The 20,184-nt window shown below is 48.2% G+C and overlaps 1 protein-coding gene across 1 annotated transcript in view; it reads left to right on the top strand.

Annotated features, from left to right (window-relative positions):
• Nucleotides 1-20,184, top strand: part of DISC1 (DISC1 scaffold protein) — a 381,004-nt gene that overhangs the window by 318,158 nt on the left and 42,662 nt on the right. Inside the window, exon 11 of the mRNA XM_074990175.1 lies at nucleotides 1,095-1,350. Coding sequence (XP_074846276.1) covers nucleotides 1,095-1,350 — 256 coding nt within the window. The remainder of the gene's footprint in view (nucleotides 1-1,094; nucleotides 1,351-20,184) is intronic.

Below are 20,184 nucleotides of genomic sequence, written 5' to 3'. Positions count from 1 at the left end.
TGCAATTAATCCATTCTGTTTGAAGAGTAAAAAAATCTTATCTGCAAGAAACTAGTATCTGATTTAGTCAAGAAAGTTGGAATAATTTCTCCATTTATTTTATGTTTAATTGAATCCATACTGATAGAATATAAAGGACATTTACAGGAAATGCTGCAGTTACTAGACAGCATTGGAGCACTGAAGGGGAAGTCATGGTTCTATTCACCATACATAAAGTAACAACCTCTCTGTCTTTTGGATACAGCATTAATAGAGTGAAAATAATATATGCCTGTGTGTCATGAGGATACTGAGAAGTTTAAATTCCTGATCCTGCAAAACCTTCTGTGCATGGAATTCTCTTCATCAGTTGAAGAGCTGTACATGGAAGGTTTTCAGTATAATATTCATAAAGCACTTAAAGATCTTTGATTGAAAGAAGCAGCAGATGTGCAAGTTATTAAGAAATTCTAAATCTAAATTTTAGTTCACCTCATTCTTTAGCTGGAAAAAAGGGACCAGTACAAATGTAGTTGGGGTAAATAGACATTACAAAAGTAGGAGAAGGCTGAGGGAGAGTAAAACCATCCCAGATTTGATTGACTTATGTTTTTGATTTTTATCTAAGTTTCATTCTAGCAAGAATCTGAAAAGTTACATACGTTATCTTAAAACTATAATGTGACCAATATATTCAATGAAGCAAATAATTTTGTAGTTGGCAGTGGAAATGTTCTCTCTTAGAACAATTTGGGGAAGATTATGAGAGTACGTTTTTCCAGCTGCTAGGATAGAATAAGGCTGTGCTCCTGCTCCCATTGAGGTCAATGACAAAACTTGCATTGTCTTCAGTGAAATCAGGATGAAGGTCTACTGTACACACCACAGAAAGCAACAGCATCTTAGCAACAGATTTTTCTGGACATCCACGTTGCAGCAGTTAAATCCCTCTACTGCTTCTCAGCTTGAACTAACTGATTACCATTTCAAAAAGCGATGAGCTCTTTATGAGATCATTGACCTGCCCTTTTAGTCAGGTTAAAAAAGGTTATTTGAGATAGGAATTATTTGCACTGAAACCAATTTTTATTTTCCTTTGGCTTTTATTTCAGTTGTGGGAACCAGCTGCTTGAAAGAGTGTGGGAAGCTGACTTGGAGGCCTGTCAGCTGTTGATCCAAGGGTTTCAGCTGAAAGAAGCTGTTTGCTGTGCTTCTGAGGGAGAAGACTGCCAAACAGATGAGATGGATGCTACTGTTGATGACCGTTCAGATACGGAGAGAGGAAAAGGAAGCCACTTTCCAAAAGGCACCGAGTGGGGCACTGTCCCATGCCCCATCACTCAAACCAAACACTGTGAATTAAAAAAGGTATCCACAGTTTCCTGCAGATTGTTGAATGATATCATTGCTTTTCATTTTGAGAGGGAGCATGAAGGCTTGGCAAAGCAGAAAAAGAGTTAACTTTAGATTTTGGCCTCAAGCAAAGACAAAAATAAACACAGCTTTGTGAAAATTCCCTCAGTCCTTTTTCCTTTAACCATCAATCTTTTTAAAATTGAGAGAATATGTAATGTATACATAGATTTTTCAGAAGACCATGTTCTCATTCTTTATAGATTTAATACACATTATCAACGGTGTCTCCTCTCACTTGCATCAGTTTCATATTAGTATGATTCCTTTGACCATTTACACCAGAATGAGAGAGAGGAGAAGCAGGTTCCCTACTACTGTCAGTGGAATGATGCATATCTTTCCAGTTCAGATGTTGGCAGACTTCCAATTTGCATCAAATCTTAAAAGGAAAAATGAGAAGGCTTAAAGGGCTTCACATAGTTCTTTTCAGTTGTGTGGTTTGCTTTGGCATTTCTGTCAGTTGTTTACAAATATCTAGTTATTTAACAGCACTACAAGGATAAGCAAGCAGCAGAAGACTCAGCCCATCCAACAACACAATGTAATGTGACAAAAAATGACATGCACTGTTTTTATTTCTTTGGAATCGTGTTGACAAAAATTAAATGCATGCTTAAGAGCGCTGAGTGTTAACAGCCATTGAAGTCTACACCACATAGAAAATGGATATTTAATTGTGCAGTTGTATTGATACAGATTTAACAGAATGCAGGCCATTACCCTACTGTAAATTTCAATCTGGTCTAGTAAAACTCTGTTCTGAATGAGGCTGTGAATGGTGATTTCAACCTTTTGTAAAATAATACATTTTACATAGCTGGACTAGTTGTAACATAGGGGCACTTCCATCCCAAATGGCCTGCTGTGCTTTTTATCTGTTATTTTGGTGAGTCTGCAAAGAGAATGCCTGCAGCTCTCTTGTATGGGTGAAGCTTGACTCTTCTTCCAGAAGTGCAGCTGAGAATCTAGGGAGGTTTGGGGTTGATTGTGACTGATTAGTAATAGAGAGGTAGCCATGTTAGTCTGTACTCTAACAAAACAAAAAAGCAGTCATAGTCGAGGCTACCAGAGAGAGATTCCAATCTCAGTTGCACAAGCATAAATCTGGATTAACTCAGTTGAAATCAACCAAATTGCTCTGGAATTACAAAGAAGGGAAAAGAAGGGTTACAGATTGTTTTAATGAGCCATAAATTCAGCGGCTTTATTATGGCCCTGATTTGTGGTGTCTAGCAGTGTTATGAATTTAAGTTCGTAGGCTTATATTTTAAAGATAATGATTAGGTTTCCTTTTAGGACCATGACTGAAAAGTCAACCATGGGGTGATCACTTTGTGAAAAACTGCTTCTGCACCAGACATATGGTGTTTTTGCCTTATTTTTGAGTTTATTCAAGAGCTCAGTGATTGCCTGGTTTCACCCACATATTTACTACTGGGGCATTTAATGTACCGGATGAGCTAAACCATATGTTGTGAAAGCAAGTGTAGGATTTTAAAAAAAGGATGTTGTTTGGGTTGTTAATTGTAGCAATGAAGATTTGTCTGCAGTTTTGAATCTGTTGTTATAGCACAGTCTGGTGTCACTTTGAATTGGTGAGACCTGTTCTGCAGGAAGCTTGCTTCTCCTGCTGCTGTGGACACTGAGAAAAGAGTGTTTTGGAGAAAGATCTTTTTTTCAAGATGTCTCCATTGAATATGGGTTGTAATTATATATTGATGAGTATTTGGATGGCCTATTCCATCATGCAATCTACTTCTCTGGTAAAGCTTTACTGTATGGTGAAAGCTGTTTTAAGTGTAAGAAAGTGTGTATCCTCGAAATGTATTCCATGGTATCTTGAGTGCCTGGCTGGAGCTGATAGATTTCTTGGTGTTTGGGGTTGTTACTGGGTCTGTGAACATAAGTGTGGTGATCTGTGGGTTTCTTACATATAATTTCCTGTATGATTCCATCCTAGAAGCTGAGCATCATGGTGTGCATGCAGTTAGTGGTGGTGTTGGAATCTTCTAGGGAGAGATTGATAGATATGTGATGGGTTTTGAAGGTGTAGTGGACCTCTGTGGAGGAGTGAAAGGATCACAGATGTATCCCAGGGCTATAACTGATTTTATGGTAGGTTTGCTTACTCATACTCAGGGCTTGGACAAAGCGTTTGCTGTTTGCTACAGGCCCTAGAATCACTTTCTTAATCCAGTCTTGATGCTAGGGCTGGGTGTGCTTCTCCCTGAGTCATAGCTGCTTCTGAGGCCAGAGGAGGTTGCCTTTCCTCCATCCCCAGAAGGTTAAATGCCATTGCTGGGAAGAGACACACTATTCTGGCCCCAACAGGGAGCTGTAGTCACCAGGGGAGACAGACTTCTTCTCCAGCTGCAGCAGCGCTGTGCGTGGCAGCCCTGAACTCCTACCTGGGGCTCACTGGGCAGATGTGTGGTGATGCAGGTTAGCGGGAACTTTGGTTATTAGGGTTTTTATATATATAGATTTTTGTTTTTTTCATGGTCTCTAGGTAGGTTTCCTGATTGTTTTTTTTTCTTTTCAGAGTTTCAGAACATGTGGTGATTTCTTGTTCGAAGGAGTCCTTTCTGGAATATGAAAAATGCTGGCGATAGGCCCTTATTTTTCAGAAGTCCTCCTTATGTGCACAGAGCTCTTTAGCATATTTAAAGTTGTATGTAGTAATGTGACCAGAGGTGATATTTGGCTGCTTCTTCTACATGTGGAATTTCCATTCTGGACAATAACATTTCACATCTTCCAGTGGTTGCAGTATTGTAGTAGCTGTGTTAGTTCCAGGATATTAAAGAGACAAATTAGGTAAGGTAATTGGACCAACTTCTGTTCCTAAAAGAGACAAGCTTTTGAACTTACAGGGAGCTCTACTTGGAAAGGTACTCAGAATATTACAGACAAATACAAGGTGGAACAGATAAGAGTTAACACATGTTGCAAGAGATCATTAAAGGGTGCTATTTACATCTCTGTGGTTGTTTGATAAAGGAAGGTCAGTGGGTTATAGATTTTTGTAGTGAGCTATAAATTCATTATCTTTGTTCAATCCAAAATGTTTGGTATCTAGCAGAGTAATGAATTTAAGATTCTTCTACGAGCATCCCCGTGGGTGCTCCACAATGGGTGTCGGGCTCGCCCCGGCGCCGCAGATCGGAAACTTTCCAGCAGTTTCTCCCGGACCGCGCATGCGCCGGCGCGCGCCACTCCCTTGCGCGCCCCCGGCCACGTGCGCAATCCGGTCCCCGCCAGTTCCTTCTTAACCGCCATCGGCTGCAGACGGAATCCGCTCAGGCTGTGGCCAGAGTCAGCGTAGTTAGAGTTTTTAGTTTAGACTGTTGATTTCTTTTCTTGCAAAAAAAAAAAGGAGAAAGGAAAAAGGACAAAAAAAAATATATAGAAAGTTTTAGTAAGAGAGAGAGAGGAGCGGAGACAACACAGGGCCATGAGGGCCAGTAGGCCTCCTGCTGCGGCAGGCTGGGGTCCATGAAAGGGGAACAGGCACAGAGACAGTGCTAAGTACCCTATTAACAGCTCAAAAGACTCACCGCAATATCCTCTTCAGGATTCAAAAAGTGTGAGTCCTGTCACGAAGCTATGCTGGCCTCCGATGGGCATAGTCAATGCATTAGGTGCCTGGGGGAATCACACGTTACCCAGAAGTGTTCCTTTTGTGCAAAGCTCACAGCCAGAGCCAGAAAGGATAGAGAAATGCGGCTGAAAATGCTGTTGTTTGATAAGGCCCTCCAGCCAGACGTGCCGGAGAGGCCTTAATCGGAGGGACCCACAGGGCTCCATAAAAGGAAGGCGGCTTCCCTCACCCCCTCGGTGCAGAAATGGAGGAAGCTCTCTCCAGCCTGATCCCTGCCGGTGGTCACAGCGAGCGAGACGGGTGTAGCACACAGCCCCCAGCCGCAGTCCCAAACAAGCGGCAGCGCACATGGCAGAGGCTGAGCCTCCGATTACTAAACAGCCGGCACGCACAGCCTTCAGAGAGGCGGCCAGGCAAGCGCCGGAACCGGCGGCACCACTGCAAGCGGCACAGATCCCCGCGGCGCCAATGGTGCAGGGCCAACAGGCAAGCAGCCTGCAGGCACCGGAGGAGGCTATCCGCGCGGCAACGCAGCTGAGTGTGCCGAGCGCAGCGCCGAGATCCCCGGCACGGGAGGGGGCGGTGCTGGCCCCGCAGGGGAGGGGAAAGGCAGCAGCAAAAACCCGGCACCGCAGCCCTTCTCCGGACAGGGCTTCAGTGCTCCTTTCAACAAGCCCTCCCCTTATGCTGCGCATGCCAACCAGAAGGCATGGGTCTCCTCCAGCCTACCCAGAGCCTCCTTCTCCGTTCCTCCAACCAGCGTCACCGTGGCTCGGGCCACCTTCTCCTTTTCTAGGGATTGGATCCCCTGGAGTACTATCACAAACCAGTTTCACCACTGTCTCAGTCATCGAGAAGATCTTGCTCTCCCAGACATCGGGGGTATGCACCTCGAGAGTAGTCCAGGTCTCCATCCCAGGAAACATGCCCGTGCTGCCCTGGTCGCCCTTACCACGTTGGGCATAGACACCGCAGGCATACACCCAGGGGCAGGTCCCCCTCAACCATCCAATACCCCCACGGGCACTCGCGGACGGGGACGGAAACAGCGGTCTCAGGGGGAATTGATATTGGAACCCCGAGATTTTCCCTCGCAAGCCTCTAGCGAGAGGGTGTACCACCGACAGCAGGACCCTGAGAGTTGGAGGGAGGCTTACCCTAGTGGTTCCTCCTTGTCCTCCCCCGACGAGGCTACGGCCCCCGGGGATGTTCCTCCCTCAGACGACCTCAAACAGTTTCAGGAGCTGTTTAAAAGGGTGGCTTTCACGCAAGGCATCCAAACAGCAGAGGTGCAGGAGAAGCACCACAAGCTCCTCAAAAATCTGAGACCTCCGGCCTCATCCAAAATCACTATTCCGCTCGACGAAGCAATCATGGAGTCAGCCACCACCATATGGCAGACCCCAGCTTCCGCTCCACCTGTAAACAAAAGATCGGATAAGAAATACTTCGTCCCGGCGAAGGGCATGGAGTTTCTGTTTAGTCACCCACAACAAAATTCACTGGTGGTAGAATCATCTCAGCAGAGATCAAAGACTTCCCAGTACAAAGCGGGGGGCACAGACAGAGATGCCAAGAAGCTAGAGCTATTTGGCAGGAAGGTATACTCCTCCTCTACCCTGCTGTTGAGAATGGCAAATTATGCAGCACATCTAGCAAACCATAATTTCGACAATTACTCCAGGCTTACTTTTCTCATGGATTCATGTCCGGAAGATAAGAAGCCGGTGCTGAAGGCCATCGTGCAAGAGGGCTATGCAGCTTCGAGGACGGGAGTCCAGATCACCCTGGACGTGGCAGACACGGTGGCACGCTCAACAGCTACGGCAGTGGTCATGCGCAGGGAATCCTGGCTTCAGACATCGGGTATCCCGAGGGATCTGCAGGTGAAAATTGTTGATTCCCCTTCGACACGCAGAAGCTGTTTGCAAAGTCAACCGATTCGGTCCTTCATTCCAGTAAGGACTCAAGAGCTACACTCAGAACCCTGGGTATTTATACACCTCCATACAGAAAGAAAAAGTATTACCCTCAACAAAGGTGATACCCGTACCAACCTCAGCGTGCTCAGTACCAACGGGGCTACGACCAAGGGCGACATCAACAGCAGCAACAGTATAGAACTCCTAGGCGACGTTCCCAACAGAGCCGTGCATCCTCGGGGCAGGCCCAAAGGCAACAAGTTTGACGGACAGGTTGAGGGCTGCACTATTACCACCATCGTGCAATGCCATCCCCAGCTAATGTTCCATCATCGCCTCCGACCGTTGCATTCACAATGGCAAACGATCACCACAGACAAATGGGTACTGGAGATCATAGCCACGGGTTACGCGATCCCCTTCCAGTCGCTCCCACTGCCAAAACCTCCACCCAGGCCTCATCTCAGGGATGCTTCCCACGAGGCGAGACTCAAACAGGAGGTGGACCATCTTATGTTCATAGGGGCGGTGGAAAGAGTGCCGGAGCGACTCCAGGGGAAAGGGTTTTATTCACGATACTTCCTCACAGAGAAGAAAACAGGAGGCTGGAGGCCCATCTTAGATCTTCGAGGCCTCAACCGGTACTTGGCAAACAACGTTTTCGGATGATCACAGTTGCCTCTATACTCACGGCACTGGACAATGGAGATTGGTTTGCAGCCCTCGACTTACAAGATGCGTATTTTCATATAACGATCCACCCAGCACACAGACGCTGTCTCCGTTTTATGGTTGGCAAAGAACATTTCCAATACAAGGTCCTTCCGTTCGGCCTCTCCTCAGCCCCCAGAGTCTTTACCAAAACCCTGGCAGTGGTGTCAGCCTACCTGCACAGACAGGGGGTATTTATATTCCCATATCTGGACGACTGCCTACTGAAAGGGGCCTCGAAGGCGGAGGTACTATCCTACGCATGATATGCGTCACAGCGCACACATTTTCTTCGCTGGGCCTGGTCATCAACCTCGCGAAGTCAAAGACCGACCCCACACAAGACATAGAGTTCATAGGGGCTCGTATAAATTCTATTACAGCAAGGGTCTATCTACCCGACGCTCGCTTTCGCGCCATCGGTTCCCTGGTGCAAGTCATTACATACAGCCCCACAGTGCCGGTCTTAACGTGCTTGCAGCTGCTAGGCCACATGGCAGTGGCAACGTTTGTGGTGCAGACTGCCCGATTGCATATGCGCAGCCTGCAACATTGGCTGGCGAGCGTCTACAAGCCGGCGTCCCACACTGTCCGCAGGGTGGTGTCGCCCACGACAGAGGTGCGCAGATCCCTGCAATGGTGGGTAAACCCCAAGAACATGCTGACAGGGGTACCCTTTCACCAACCACAAATCTCTATTTTTCTTACTACCAACGCTTCCCACATAGGGTGGGGAGCACACATCAACAACAAGGTGATGCAAGGACTGTGGTCCCCTACGGAACAGTCACTGCACATAAATATACTAGAGCTCAGAGCAGCGTTCAGTGCCTCCAAACACTTTCGAGACCACATACAAGGTAAAGTAGTCGGGATCAATAGAAACAATACCTCCACCATGTTTTATATAAATCGACAAGGAGGAGCTCGATCCCGTGCCCTATGTGCGGAAGCAGTCCGGCTGTGGAACTGGTGCATCACCAACAATGTAACGTTGAAGGCCTCGTACTTACCAGGCGCTCACAACGTGAAAGCAGACCTTCTGAGCAGGCGCTTTGCACTCATGCACGAATGGCAGATCCACTCCGATCTGCTACAACCGATCTTTCATACATGGAGGTTTCCCCAGATAGACCTGTTTGCCACTCAGCACAACAAGAAGTGCCCCCAGTACTGCTCCAGGGCAGGATGGGGGTGGGGGGACGCATTCGCAATTTCGTGGAAGGGCCCCCTGCTTTACGCGTTTCCCCCCACAGTGCTCATCCACAAGGTCTTGCAGAAAGCCAGGAGGGGGAGAGCCTGCATGATCCTAGTAGTCCCAACATGGGATCGACAGCAATGGTTCCCCTTTCTTCTGCACGTTGGACCGCCCACTGCTTCCCCTTCCAGTGGCGCCAGACCTGCTCACGCAGGCCCAGGGGTCCATAGTGCACCCACACCCTCCAGGCCTGCGCCTACAAGCATGGTTAATCCATGGCTCAGCTCCCTAGAGAGTACATGTACGGAGGGAGTACAACAAGTCCTGGAGAGTAGCCGAAGGACCTCCACCAGGAAGACTTATAAGCAGAAATGGACTCGATTCACTGCATGGTGTTCTGCCAAGCATTTAGCTCCCCTTGATGTTCCTATACCTGTAATACTAGAATACTTACTGGACCTCAAAAGAGGCGGGCTCTCCCTGTCCTCACTAAAGGTCCATCTCGCCACTATATCGGCTTTTCGGCATGAAGAGGAAGGGCCCACGGTGTTTGCCCACCCTCTTGTTACCAGGTTCCTGAAGGGGCTGGTAAACCGGTACCCCCCTCGGAAACCGCTTCCACCATCGTGGAACTTGGACCTGGTGCTCAGCGCGCTAACGGGCCCACCTTTTGAACCCTTAGCCACAATTCCCCTATGTCTACTTACGATAAAAACGACCTTCCTTCTTGCAATTACGTCAGCTCGCAGGGTGAGCTCGCTCGCAGCGGTTATGGCAACGCTGCCCTGCACAGTATTCTCAAAGGAGGTGGCAACCTTACGGCTGCACCCAGCCTTCGTTCTGAAAGTTTCTTCAGAGTTCCACCTTAACAAACCTATAGTTTTACCCTTGTTTTACCCGAAGCCTCACAGCTCCGGCAAGGAGGCACGCCTACATCTCCTGGATGTGAGGAGGGCATTGGCCTTCTACATAGACAGAACTAAGTCCTTCCGGAAAACGGACGGGCTTCTAGTCTCTCTCGCTCCCAGGTCGAAAGGGGAGGGTCTTTCTTCACAGAGAATCTCAAAGCACATTGTGTCCTGTATAAAAATGTGCTACGAACTTCGAAAGACTCCTTTGCTGGCCCTGCCCAGGGCCCACTCCACCAGGGCGGTGGCGGCATCAACAGCCTTTTTTAAGGGCATCGCGTTAAAAGACATCTGTAGAGCGGCGACCTGGTCATCCTATGACACCTTCGCCAAGCATTATGCTCTGCACCGGGTATTCGAAGAGGATACCCGTCTGTCGACAGCAGTCCTTTCAAGGGGAAGCTGCACATAAACTGATTACCCACCTCCTTGCTTGGGTTACTGCTGGTAGTCACCTATTGTGGAACACCCACAGGGACACTCGTAGAAGAAAGAGAAGTTACTCACTGTAGTAACGATGGTTCTTCGAGATGTGTCCCCGTGGGTGCTCCACCACCCGCCCATCCTCCCCGCTTCGGATCTCTGTTTAGTGTTTTTTAGGAGCATCCGAGGCGGTTGGTCAAGGAACTGGCGGAGACCGGATTGCGCACGTGACTGGGGGCGCGCAAGGGAGCGGCGCGCGCCGGCGCATGTGCGATCCAGGAGAAACTGCTGGAAAGTTTCCGATCTGCGGCGCCAGGGCGAGCCCGACACCTATTGTGGAGCACCCACAGGGACACATCTCGAAGAACCATCGTTACTACGGTGAGTAACTTCTCTTTCCAGCCTCATTTTTTAGGTGTTTTTCAATTATTTCCCCCCACTTCAGGCTCATTACAATAATCTGTAATATCTGGGACCAATGCAGCTACCACAAGACTGAAAATAAATTTCACCATGATTTTCTCAATTGCTCCCCAGAGAAAGTAGTTGAGTTTCCCAGTATTGCCTGCTCCCTGCATAGACAAAGCGATTAGGTGCTTCATTTTATTTTAGAAAACCAGGCCAAGATACACATCTGAGATAAATGAAATGGCTTACAATGGTGTGGGAAATTCAGTGCCTGAGCTGCTTCAGACTCTGTTCTACCACCTTAGCATCCCAGATTCTTGTGTTTCCTCAATGCCTTAAATTTAATTTGGACGCCTTAAGATCTGACCCCATGAGGCTTCTTTAAATAAAACATATATAATTATGTTTTTAGTTTGACATAACATTGTCAAGATTTTGTGTTGTAGTTTAGGCAGTAGCATAACAGGCATGCTGGGCAGTGTGTGTCTAATGAAGAAGGCATGGAATGTATCTTTCTTGAGCACATCCTAGCAACCCATTATAGGGTGAAATATTCAGTAAACACATTACAGTTTTCTATAACCCTGGCAATTATTTTTTTGAGAGAGAGAGGAACTGAGTAAAGGAAGGAAGGAAGTTCTTTGATCTGTAAATGCACTTACTTGAGAGATCTGGCATCCCTTTCCCAGCATTTAAAACTTGTCGTGATGCATGCCTGTAGAACTTTTGTTATTTAAAAATAGCTCTTTCTATAGCAAAATGGGATATATATCTTTTAGTTGCTCTTTCACTTGACCATGGAAAGGGTTTTAAGGTCTCTCTTAGGGAACAGTTTAATGATGATCATTTATAATCAAACACAGAAAAACCTTATCTAATAAACTTCTGGAAAACCAACTGCAGAGTGGTGAAAACATCTACAACCCTATTAGTAGAAGCATCTTTATTTTTTTCGCCAGAACTAGGTAAGATGGTTCTAGCCAAAATGTTCCTGAAACAGCCAGAAACAAATCAGAATAAATGGCACTCCACTGGAACTACCAACAGCTAATCAGAACAGCAATCATCTTTAACTTGTTGGAGTAAAGCCATAAATAGCACTAACCAGCCTGAATCAAGTCAAAATATTCTTGCATCAGACAGAGCCAAGATAGAAGAACCATACGACAGTCTATCACAAACTAAAACTAACATGCTGGAATTAAGTAAAAATCAACACGAACCAAACTAGAGTCATGGCAATTGAACATAACTCTGCTATGGCCCCCTGTGATCCTGGATTTGTTCTTTAAAATTTTCTGTCGCTCTAAATTGACTCCAAATAATTTTACTATGGTTACAGTTGGAGGAGGTTAGAAGTTTTTCCATAGCTTGTTTCTTGATAATTTCTGAACTACGCCAGAATTTACCTAGTCTTATATGTAACACATGAAACAACACATCATCATTTCTCTTAAAATATTAGCCGCTGTATGTTGTATGTCTTCTTATGTGTCCTTGCTTTTGCTTTTGTTTGTTGATATGTTCCTTGTAAGCAACATAAGAGACATTGCTGATAACTAATATCTGTGTAGAGTTGTACGTGTTAAAACTGGGGTGACCATCCATCCCATTTTAGTTGGGACAGTCCCTTTTTTTAGCTCCCTGGAGAGTGTCCCCACTTTTTTTAAATCAGGTTAATCGTCCCATATATTGAAAAGCAGTGACCTGAATTTTAGAGAGACTGCTCCTTAAGCAGCCGGTGCTGTCTATTTGGTGAGCCTTTTGCAGGAGGTGTGTAGGCTCTTCAAGCAGATTGTTTAAAACAGGCTGTTACCAGCAGCTCCCTGGTCCTTGGGGGTGGGGGTAAGGTGGAGGAGGGGCAGAGCCAGGTTGCATGGCTGCTGTGTATTCCACTCACATCGTCAGAGAAAGAGGAGGTTGTCTCTCAGATATTCCCCCCTCATCACACACATACACACTACCGGCAGGTAATAGGGCTGGGATAGTGAGGGCAGGGCCCTATGGCAGGGAATGGGGGTAACCACTTGTGGGAAAGGGGGGTCAGCTGATGGGAGTTTGCACTCAGCTTGGTAGCCCACAGGCAGCACAAACAGGCAAGTCTCAGGAGTAAAGGGCCAAGGGTAGATGGGGGATCATAGGTTCAGAGGAGTCCCATGAAGGATGGGGGACAGGGCTCAGGAGGGCATAGAGACAGGAAGCAGGGCACAAGGAAGGTGAATCATGGAGGAGGGCTGGTAGGGCTGGCTTAACTCTTCTGGAGGCCAGGGCTGTTAGCTTTTGTGGGGCTCCCTAGGATCTGGGGTGAGCACAAAAATAATAGGTTCAGAATATGGGAGGGGGTGCTCCAGGCCGAGCCAGAAGGCTGGGGTGAGTGTGCTCCAGCTAGGAGTTCATGCTCTGAGTTAGAGCCTGGGATGAAGGGTTTGAGGTGCAACAGGAGAGGGCTCCAGGCTGGAGCCCAGGGGTTTGGAGTGTGGGAGGGGGCTCAGCCTGGCCCACTGATGGATGGGGACAAAGGGGGGGAACTGGCCTAGTAGATTTCATTCTTTTTTTAATACTGCTGCAAAAATGTCAAATGGCTTACACTGTTCCTGACCCCAGCCCCAGGGCTCCTCCCCACTCTCAGCCTCCTGCCCACACACCCAGCTCTCTTTCCAGATGCATACCCCAGCTCTCCCCCACATACCTCCAGCCTCCTTGCACCTCTCTCTCACTCACTCACTGCCAGCTCACACTCTGAAGGACAGCAAGATTAGGACAAGTCAAGCACTTTTATAGAGCAATAAGCACTCACCTGTAGGTCTATATATTAATTTTTACCTATTTTTGTTATAATAATGCAGTATATGGTTTAAATGGGGGCTCAGTCAATTTAATGTTATTTTGAATGTTTATACTGCATGACAAGTTCTCATGGATTGCCATTGAATTCACTTAACTCCAAGCAATTTAGCAGGTGTCCTGTATTTTGCACAGGGAAATATGGTCACCCTAGTTAAAACCTCCCTATCTCCTCGTATCTCTACAATCATGTAAACCCATGAACCTCCAGGTATCGTTTCCTGACCTGTCCTTTTTCTCTTCTTCTGGCATGCTCTGCAGTGTTCCCCCTTTAACCTTATGAAGGAAGGAAACATCTACTAAATTTCAGGAGAATTCAGGTGATTAAAGTTCGAAGGTAAAGAACAAAATGCAGTAGTATTATCTTTGGCAAATATATTTGGTAGCTACAACACCAGTCATTTGTAATGTGAATTATGCTTGAAACTGTGTGTTAGAGATTAGGTTGCTAGGTTCTCTTCCCAGTGTGCTAGAAATTGGCTTTATTTTGGGCAAGTCACCTTTCTTCTCCCATCTGTAAAAAAAGGTTTCTAAAGTGCTTTCAGAAAAACTGTTGAAAAGGTGCTATATAATTACACAGCATTCTTTTTAATTAGCTAGGTTTGCGATAGTAAATGGACTGTCACTAAAAAGAAATAACTGGTTAAAAATTAAGTCAGATATGACTCAGTGTGTGATAGTGTTTTTCAGAATTTGGTGCTAGCAGCTGGCAGTAAGGCCTTTGTCAGTGGGACGCACCTCGTTACACCAGATTAAAATACCCTTTGATCCAGGAAGTAAATGTACCAGATGTAAAGGGCAACATATTAGCTTAATTAAACATTGTATCTGTAGAGATTCAGAAATAGTTTTGGGACTTCACACTTATTGTTGTAAATGTCAACACTGAGCATCAGTGAAGGTCAGTGTTTGTGTTCTATATCCTTAATCCTACCTTCAAAGGGATTCTGTAACAACAGTCTTGAATACAGTGGTCAGATTACCAATGTTCAGCCAACATTTACCCACATTTACTAGTCTGTTGTCTCTGCCCATTCTAAACATAAGGAAGTACTGATGCACGCCAGATACAACTGTGTGGTATCTCAGGGCAAACACCATCTTTTTAATGGAGACTATGTGTCATAAAAATGAATCCATACAAAAACATAAAACATAGACCAAACACACCCACACTAGACAAACAATAAAAAAATCAAGCAAGAGTAAACATTGAGTTTACAAGAAACCTTCCTTCTTTTTACAGGAGGAGTTCCAAAAGTATTCACCGAGAATATTGATATTAAACTTGTTTCCTGTGTAGAGATCTCTGATACTGTGTTCTGCTTTGTCAAAATACTAGCCATGGTTCTAGTCATATGACAGCCACAAAAAGTGAGCGTGCATGTGTGAAATTAATATATAATGTTATAATTGTGTGACTTTCCCCAAGTGCCCCTCAGCCTAGCCATTTAAATATTTTCTAATTTCTTGCATCATAGTAAAAGAGTGTCTCAAGAAAGGGTTGAAAGAAGTGGAGGATTGTAGTCTAATGGATCAGTTCATGGATGTCTTCCATACCTATAAAAATATTTGTCTGGGTTGACGATGGTGCCTGTGTGACACATCCAGGGGATTCTGCATTGGAACAAGGGTGTACTGGTACAGTGTCATGTTGATTTGAGGTGGGTGGGAGGCTACAATTTTAATTTATAAATGAGAGTTTAATCAGATAATTATTGGTCCTTTGTGCAATATATTGGCCAAATAAATCTAATAATCTACATTACCTCTTATTTTTTCAGCCTCTTGTTACAGAATGTCTAAAAAAGTTAGTTCGGCTTTCCACATCTTTTTGAGCTATGCTTTTCTTTACAAAACTAATAGATGTTCTTCCTCGAGTGTCCCCATGGGTGCTCCACAATAGGTGTTGGGCTCGCACCGGCGCCGCAGGTCGGATCTTTTCAGCTGTTTCTGCCGGACCGCACATGCGGCGGCGCGCGCCGCTCCCTTGCGTGCTCCCGGCTGCGTGCGCGATCCGGTCCCCGCCAGTTCCTCTTTAACCGCCATTGGCTGCAGACGGAATCCGCTCAGGCTACGGCCAGAGTTAGCGTATTCAACATTTTTAATTGTTTTAAAGTTTCTTCAGTCTTAAAGTTATTCGGCGGCTGTTTTCAAAAAAAAAAAAAAAAAAAACAAAGAAAGGAAAGGAATTCAAAGCTTCCAATCCTAGTAACAAGCAGAGCACCGGAGGCCAGGAGCCTAGGGCCATTAGCCCTCCTGCCGTGGCAGGCTTTATCTGAGAGGGGAACAAGCACAGAGAAGGTGCTAAGTACCCTATTAACAACTAAAAGACTCACCACAATGTCCTCTTCAGGATTCAAGTGTGAGTTGTGCAGTGAGGCAATGCCAGCGTCTGATGGGCACAGTCAGTGCATAAGGTGCTTGGGGGAATCCCATGTCACTCAGAAATGTTCCTTCTGCGCCAAGTTAACAGCCAGAGCAAGGAAGGACAGGGAAATGCGGCTGAAAATGCTGCTGTTCGACAAGGCCCTCCAGCCAGACGTGCCGGAGCGGCCGCAGCAGGAGGGACCCTCCGGGGCCCATAAAAGGAAAGCCGCGTCCCTAACCCCATCAGCGCAAAAATGGAGGAAAATCTCCCCAACCCGATTCCTGCTGGCAGCAACAGCGAACGGGACGGGTGGAGCGCACAGCCCCCAGACGCAGCTACAGCTGATCGGCGGCGGCGCGGAGATGCACGTGGCGGAGGTTCAACCTCCGACGATCAAACAGCCACCCTGCACCACGGGCAGGGCGGCGGCCAAGCAAGCGCCGGAACCGGCGGCACCGCAAACAGCGGCACCGACCCCCGGGGAACCAGCGGCGCAGAGCACACAGGCACACGGCCTGGAGGCACCGGGGGAGACCGCCCACGCAGCACCGCTGAGGAGCGTGCCGAGCGCGGTGCAGACTACGGGGCCAAGATCCCTGACGCGTCAGGGGGCGGAGCCACCGCCACAGGGGAGGGGAAAGGCAGCACAGAAAACATGGCACTGCAGTCCCTCTCCAGACAGGGCTGCAGAGGTGCTTTCTCTGAGCCCTCTGCTCGTGCTGCGGTCTCCAACGAGAAGGCAGGGGTCACCCCTAGCCTATCTGGAGCCCCCATCTCCATTTCTACAGCCAGCCTCCCCATGGCTTGGACCACCTTCGCCCTTCTTGGGCTTCGAGCCACTTGAGTACTATCACAAATCGGTCTCTCCAGCGTCCCAGGTCTCCAGAAGATCTCGCTCCCCCAGATGTAGGGGGTATGCACCAAGGGAGTGGTCCAGGTCACCATCCCAGGAGCAGTGCCTGTGTTGCCATGGTCACCCCTATCATGCGGGGCATAGACACCATAGGCATACTACCAGGGACAGATCCCCACAGATGGTTCCGTATCCCCGAGGGCAATCACGAACGGGGACAGAGACTCAGATATCTCAGGGGGAGTTGGTTCTGGAACCCCGGGATTTTCCCTCGCAAGCTTCTAGCGAGCGGATGTACCACCGTCAGCAGGACCCGGAGGGGTCCAGAGAGGCGTACCCTAGCGGTTCCTCGTTGTCCTCCCCGGATGAGGCTACGGCCCCGGGGGACGTCCATCCTCCGGACGATCTCAAACAGTTCCAAGAGCTGTTTTAAAAGGGTGGCCTTCACGCAAGGCATCCAGACAGCAGAGCTGCAAGAGAAGCACCATAAGCTCCTTAAAAATCTGAGACCTCCGGCCTCCTCTAAAATAGCCATACCGCTTGACGAAGCAATCTTGGAGTCCGCCACCACGATATGGCAGACCCCTGCGACTATTCCGCCTGTCCACAAGAGAGCGGACAAGAAATACTTCGTGCCAGCGAAGGGCATGGAGTTCCTATTCAGCCACCAGCGACCAAATTCTCTGGTGGTAGAATCGTCTCAACAGAGATCAAAAACGTCTCAGTCCAAAACAGGGGGAACGGACAAAGATATCAAGAAACTAGAGCTGTTCGGCAGAAAGGTCTACTCCTCTACCCTACTGTTGAGAATGGCGAATTACGCAGCGCATCTAGCAAACCACAATTTCGACAACGACTCTAGCTTAACCTCCCTCATGGACTCGCTTCCAGAGAACAAGAAGCCGGTGCTCAAGGCTATCGTGCAAGAAGGCTACGCGGCCTCGAGGATGGGAGTTCAGATCGCCCTAGTCGAAGCGGATACGGCAGCACGCTCAACAGCTACGGCAGTGGTCATGAGCAGGGAGTCCTGGCTCCAGACATCGGGTATCCCGAGGGATATGCAGGCGAAGATCGTTGATCTCCCCTTTGACACGCAGAAGCTGTTTGCAGTATCAACCACAGCGTCCCCAGTACCACAGGGCTACAAGCAAGGGCGACATCAACAGCACCAACAGTACAGAACTCCCAGGCGACGTTCTCAACAGAGCTGTGCGTCCTCGGGGCAGGGCCAAAGGCCACAAATTTGACACACAGATCGAGGGCTGCACCATCGCGCAATGTCATCCGAAGCTACTGTTCCACCATCGCCTCTGACCATTTTACGACCAGTGGCAAAAGATCACCACAGACAAAAGGGTACTGGAGATCATAGCCACGGGGTACGCCATCCCCTTCCAGTCGCTCCCACCGCCACGACCTCCACCCAGACCCCACCTAAAGGACGCCTCCCACGAAGCGAGACTCAAGCAGGAGGTAGGCCATCTTATGCTTATAGGGGCAGTGGAAGGAGTGCCGGAGCAACTCCGAGGGAAAGGGTTCTACTCAAGATACTTCCTCACAGAGAAGAAGACAGGAGGCTGGAGGCCCAGCCTAGATCTTCGAGGCCTCAACCAGTACTTGCGCAAGCAACGCTTTCGGATGATCGCAGTCGCCTCTATACTTACGGCACTGGACGATGGAGATTGGTTCGCAGCCCTCGACTTACAAGACGCATATTCCCACATAACTATTCACCCGGCTCACAGGCGTTTGCTCCGGGTTATGGTAGGCAAAGAACATTTTCAGTATAAGGTTCTGCCGTTTGGCCTCTCCTCGGCCCCCAGAGTCTTCACCAAGACCTTGGCAGTGGTGTCAGCCTACCTGCACAAACGGGGTGTTTATATTCCCATATCTAAAAAAAAAAAAAAAAAAAGACTGCCTACTGAAAGGGGCCTCCAAGGAGGAGGTACTTCGCATGATACGCGTCACAGCAGACACGTTCTCTTCGCTGGGCCTGGTCATCAATTTGGCAAAATCAAAGATAGACCCCGCACAGGACATAGAGTTCATAGGGGCACGTATAAATTCCATCACAGCAAGGGTTTATCTACCAGATGCCCGCTTTCGCGCCATTGGTTCCCTCGTGCAAGTCGTCACCTTCAGCCCTACAGTGCCGGTTCTGACGTGCTTACAGCTGCTGGGCCACATGGCAGCAGCAACGTTTGTGGTACAGAATGCCCGATTGCATAGGCGCAGCATGCAGCACTGGCTGGCGAGCGTCTACAAACCGGCAGCACACACTGTCCACAGGGTGGTGTCACCCATGACAGAGGTGCCCAGATCCCTGCAATGGTGGGTGAACCCCAAGAACATGCTAACAGGGGTGCCCTTTCACCAACCACAAATATCTGTTTTTCTCACTACCAACGCCTCCCACATAGGGTGGGGAGCACACATGGGCGAAAAGGTGACGCAAAGGCTGTGGTCCTCCACGGAACAGTCACCGCACATAAATATATTGGAGCTCAGAGCAGTGTTCAACGCCTGAAAACACTCTCGAGACCATATACAAGGCAAGTAGTCGGGATCAGTACAGACAATACCTCCACCATGTTTTATATAAATCGGCAAGGAGGAGCTCGGTCCCGTGCCTTATGTGCGGAAGCAGTCCGATTGTGGAACTGGTGCATCGCCAACAATATAACCTTGAAAGCCTCGTATTTACCAGGCGCTCACAATGTAAAGGCAGACCAGCTGAGCAGGCGCTTCGCACTCACACGCGTGGCAGATCCGTTCCGATCTGCTACGACCGATTTTTCACGCATGGGGATTTCCCCAGGTAGACCTGTTTGCCACGCAACACAACAAGAAGTGCCCACAATACTGCTCCAGGGCAGGACTGGGACGGGGGTTCCTGGGGGACGCATTCGCAATCTCGTGGAGGGGCCCCCTGCTCTACGCCTTTACTCCCACAGTGCTTATCCACAAAGTCTTGCAGAAAGCCAGGAGAGAGAGAGCCCGAATGATCCTAGTAGTCCCCACGTAGGATCGACAGCAATGGTTCCCCTTACTCCTGCGCATGTCGGACTGTCCACTGATGCCCCTCCAGGTGGCGCCGGATCTGCTCACGCAAGCCCAGGGGTCCATAGTGCATCCACACCCCCGAGGCCTGCGACTGCAAGCATGGTTAATCCATGGCTCAGCTCCCTAGAGAGCACGTGTACGGAGGGAGTGCAACAAGTCCTAGAAAGTAGCAGGAGGACTTCCACCAGGAAGCCCTATAAGCAAAAATGGACTCGATTCGCTGCATGGTGTTCTACGAAGCAATTAGCCCCCCTTGCTGCGCATATACCTGTAATACTAGAGAATTTACTGGACCTCAAGAGAGGCGGACTCTCCCTATCCTCGTTGAAGGTCCACCTTGCCGCTATATTGGCTTTCAGACATGAAGAGGAAGGGCACACGGTGTTTGCCCATCCCATGGTTACCAGGTTCCTCAAAGGGATGGTAAACTTATACCCCCCCTCGGAAACCGCTTCCACCTTCATGGAGCTTGGACCTGGTGCTT

This window comes from Carettochelys insculpta, chromosome 3 (genome assembly GCF_033958435.1).
Source record: "Carettochelys insculpta isolate YL-2023 chromosome 3, ASM3395843v1, whole genome shotgun sequence".
Lineage (NCBI taxonomy): Eukaryota > Metazoa > Chordata > Testudines > Carettochelyidae > Carettochelys > Carettochelys insculpta.
Note: the sequence above shows the minus strand (reverse complement) of the source record. Positions and strands in the feature narration are given on the sequence as shown.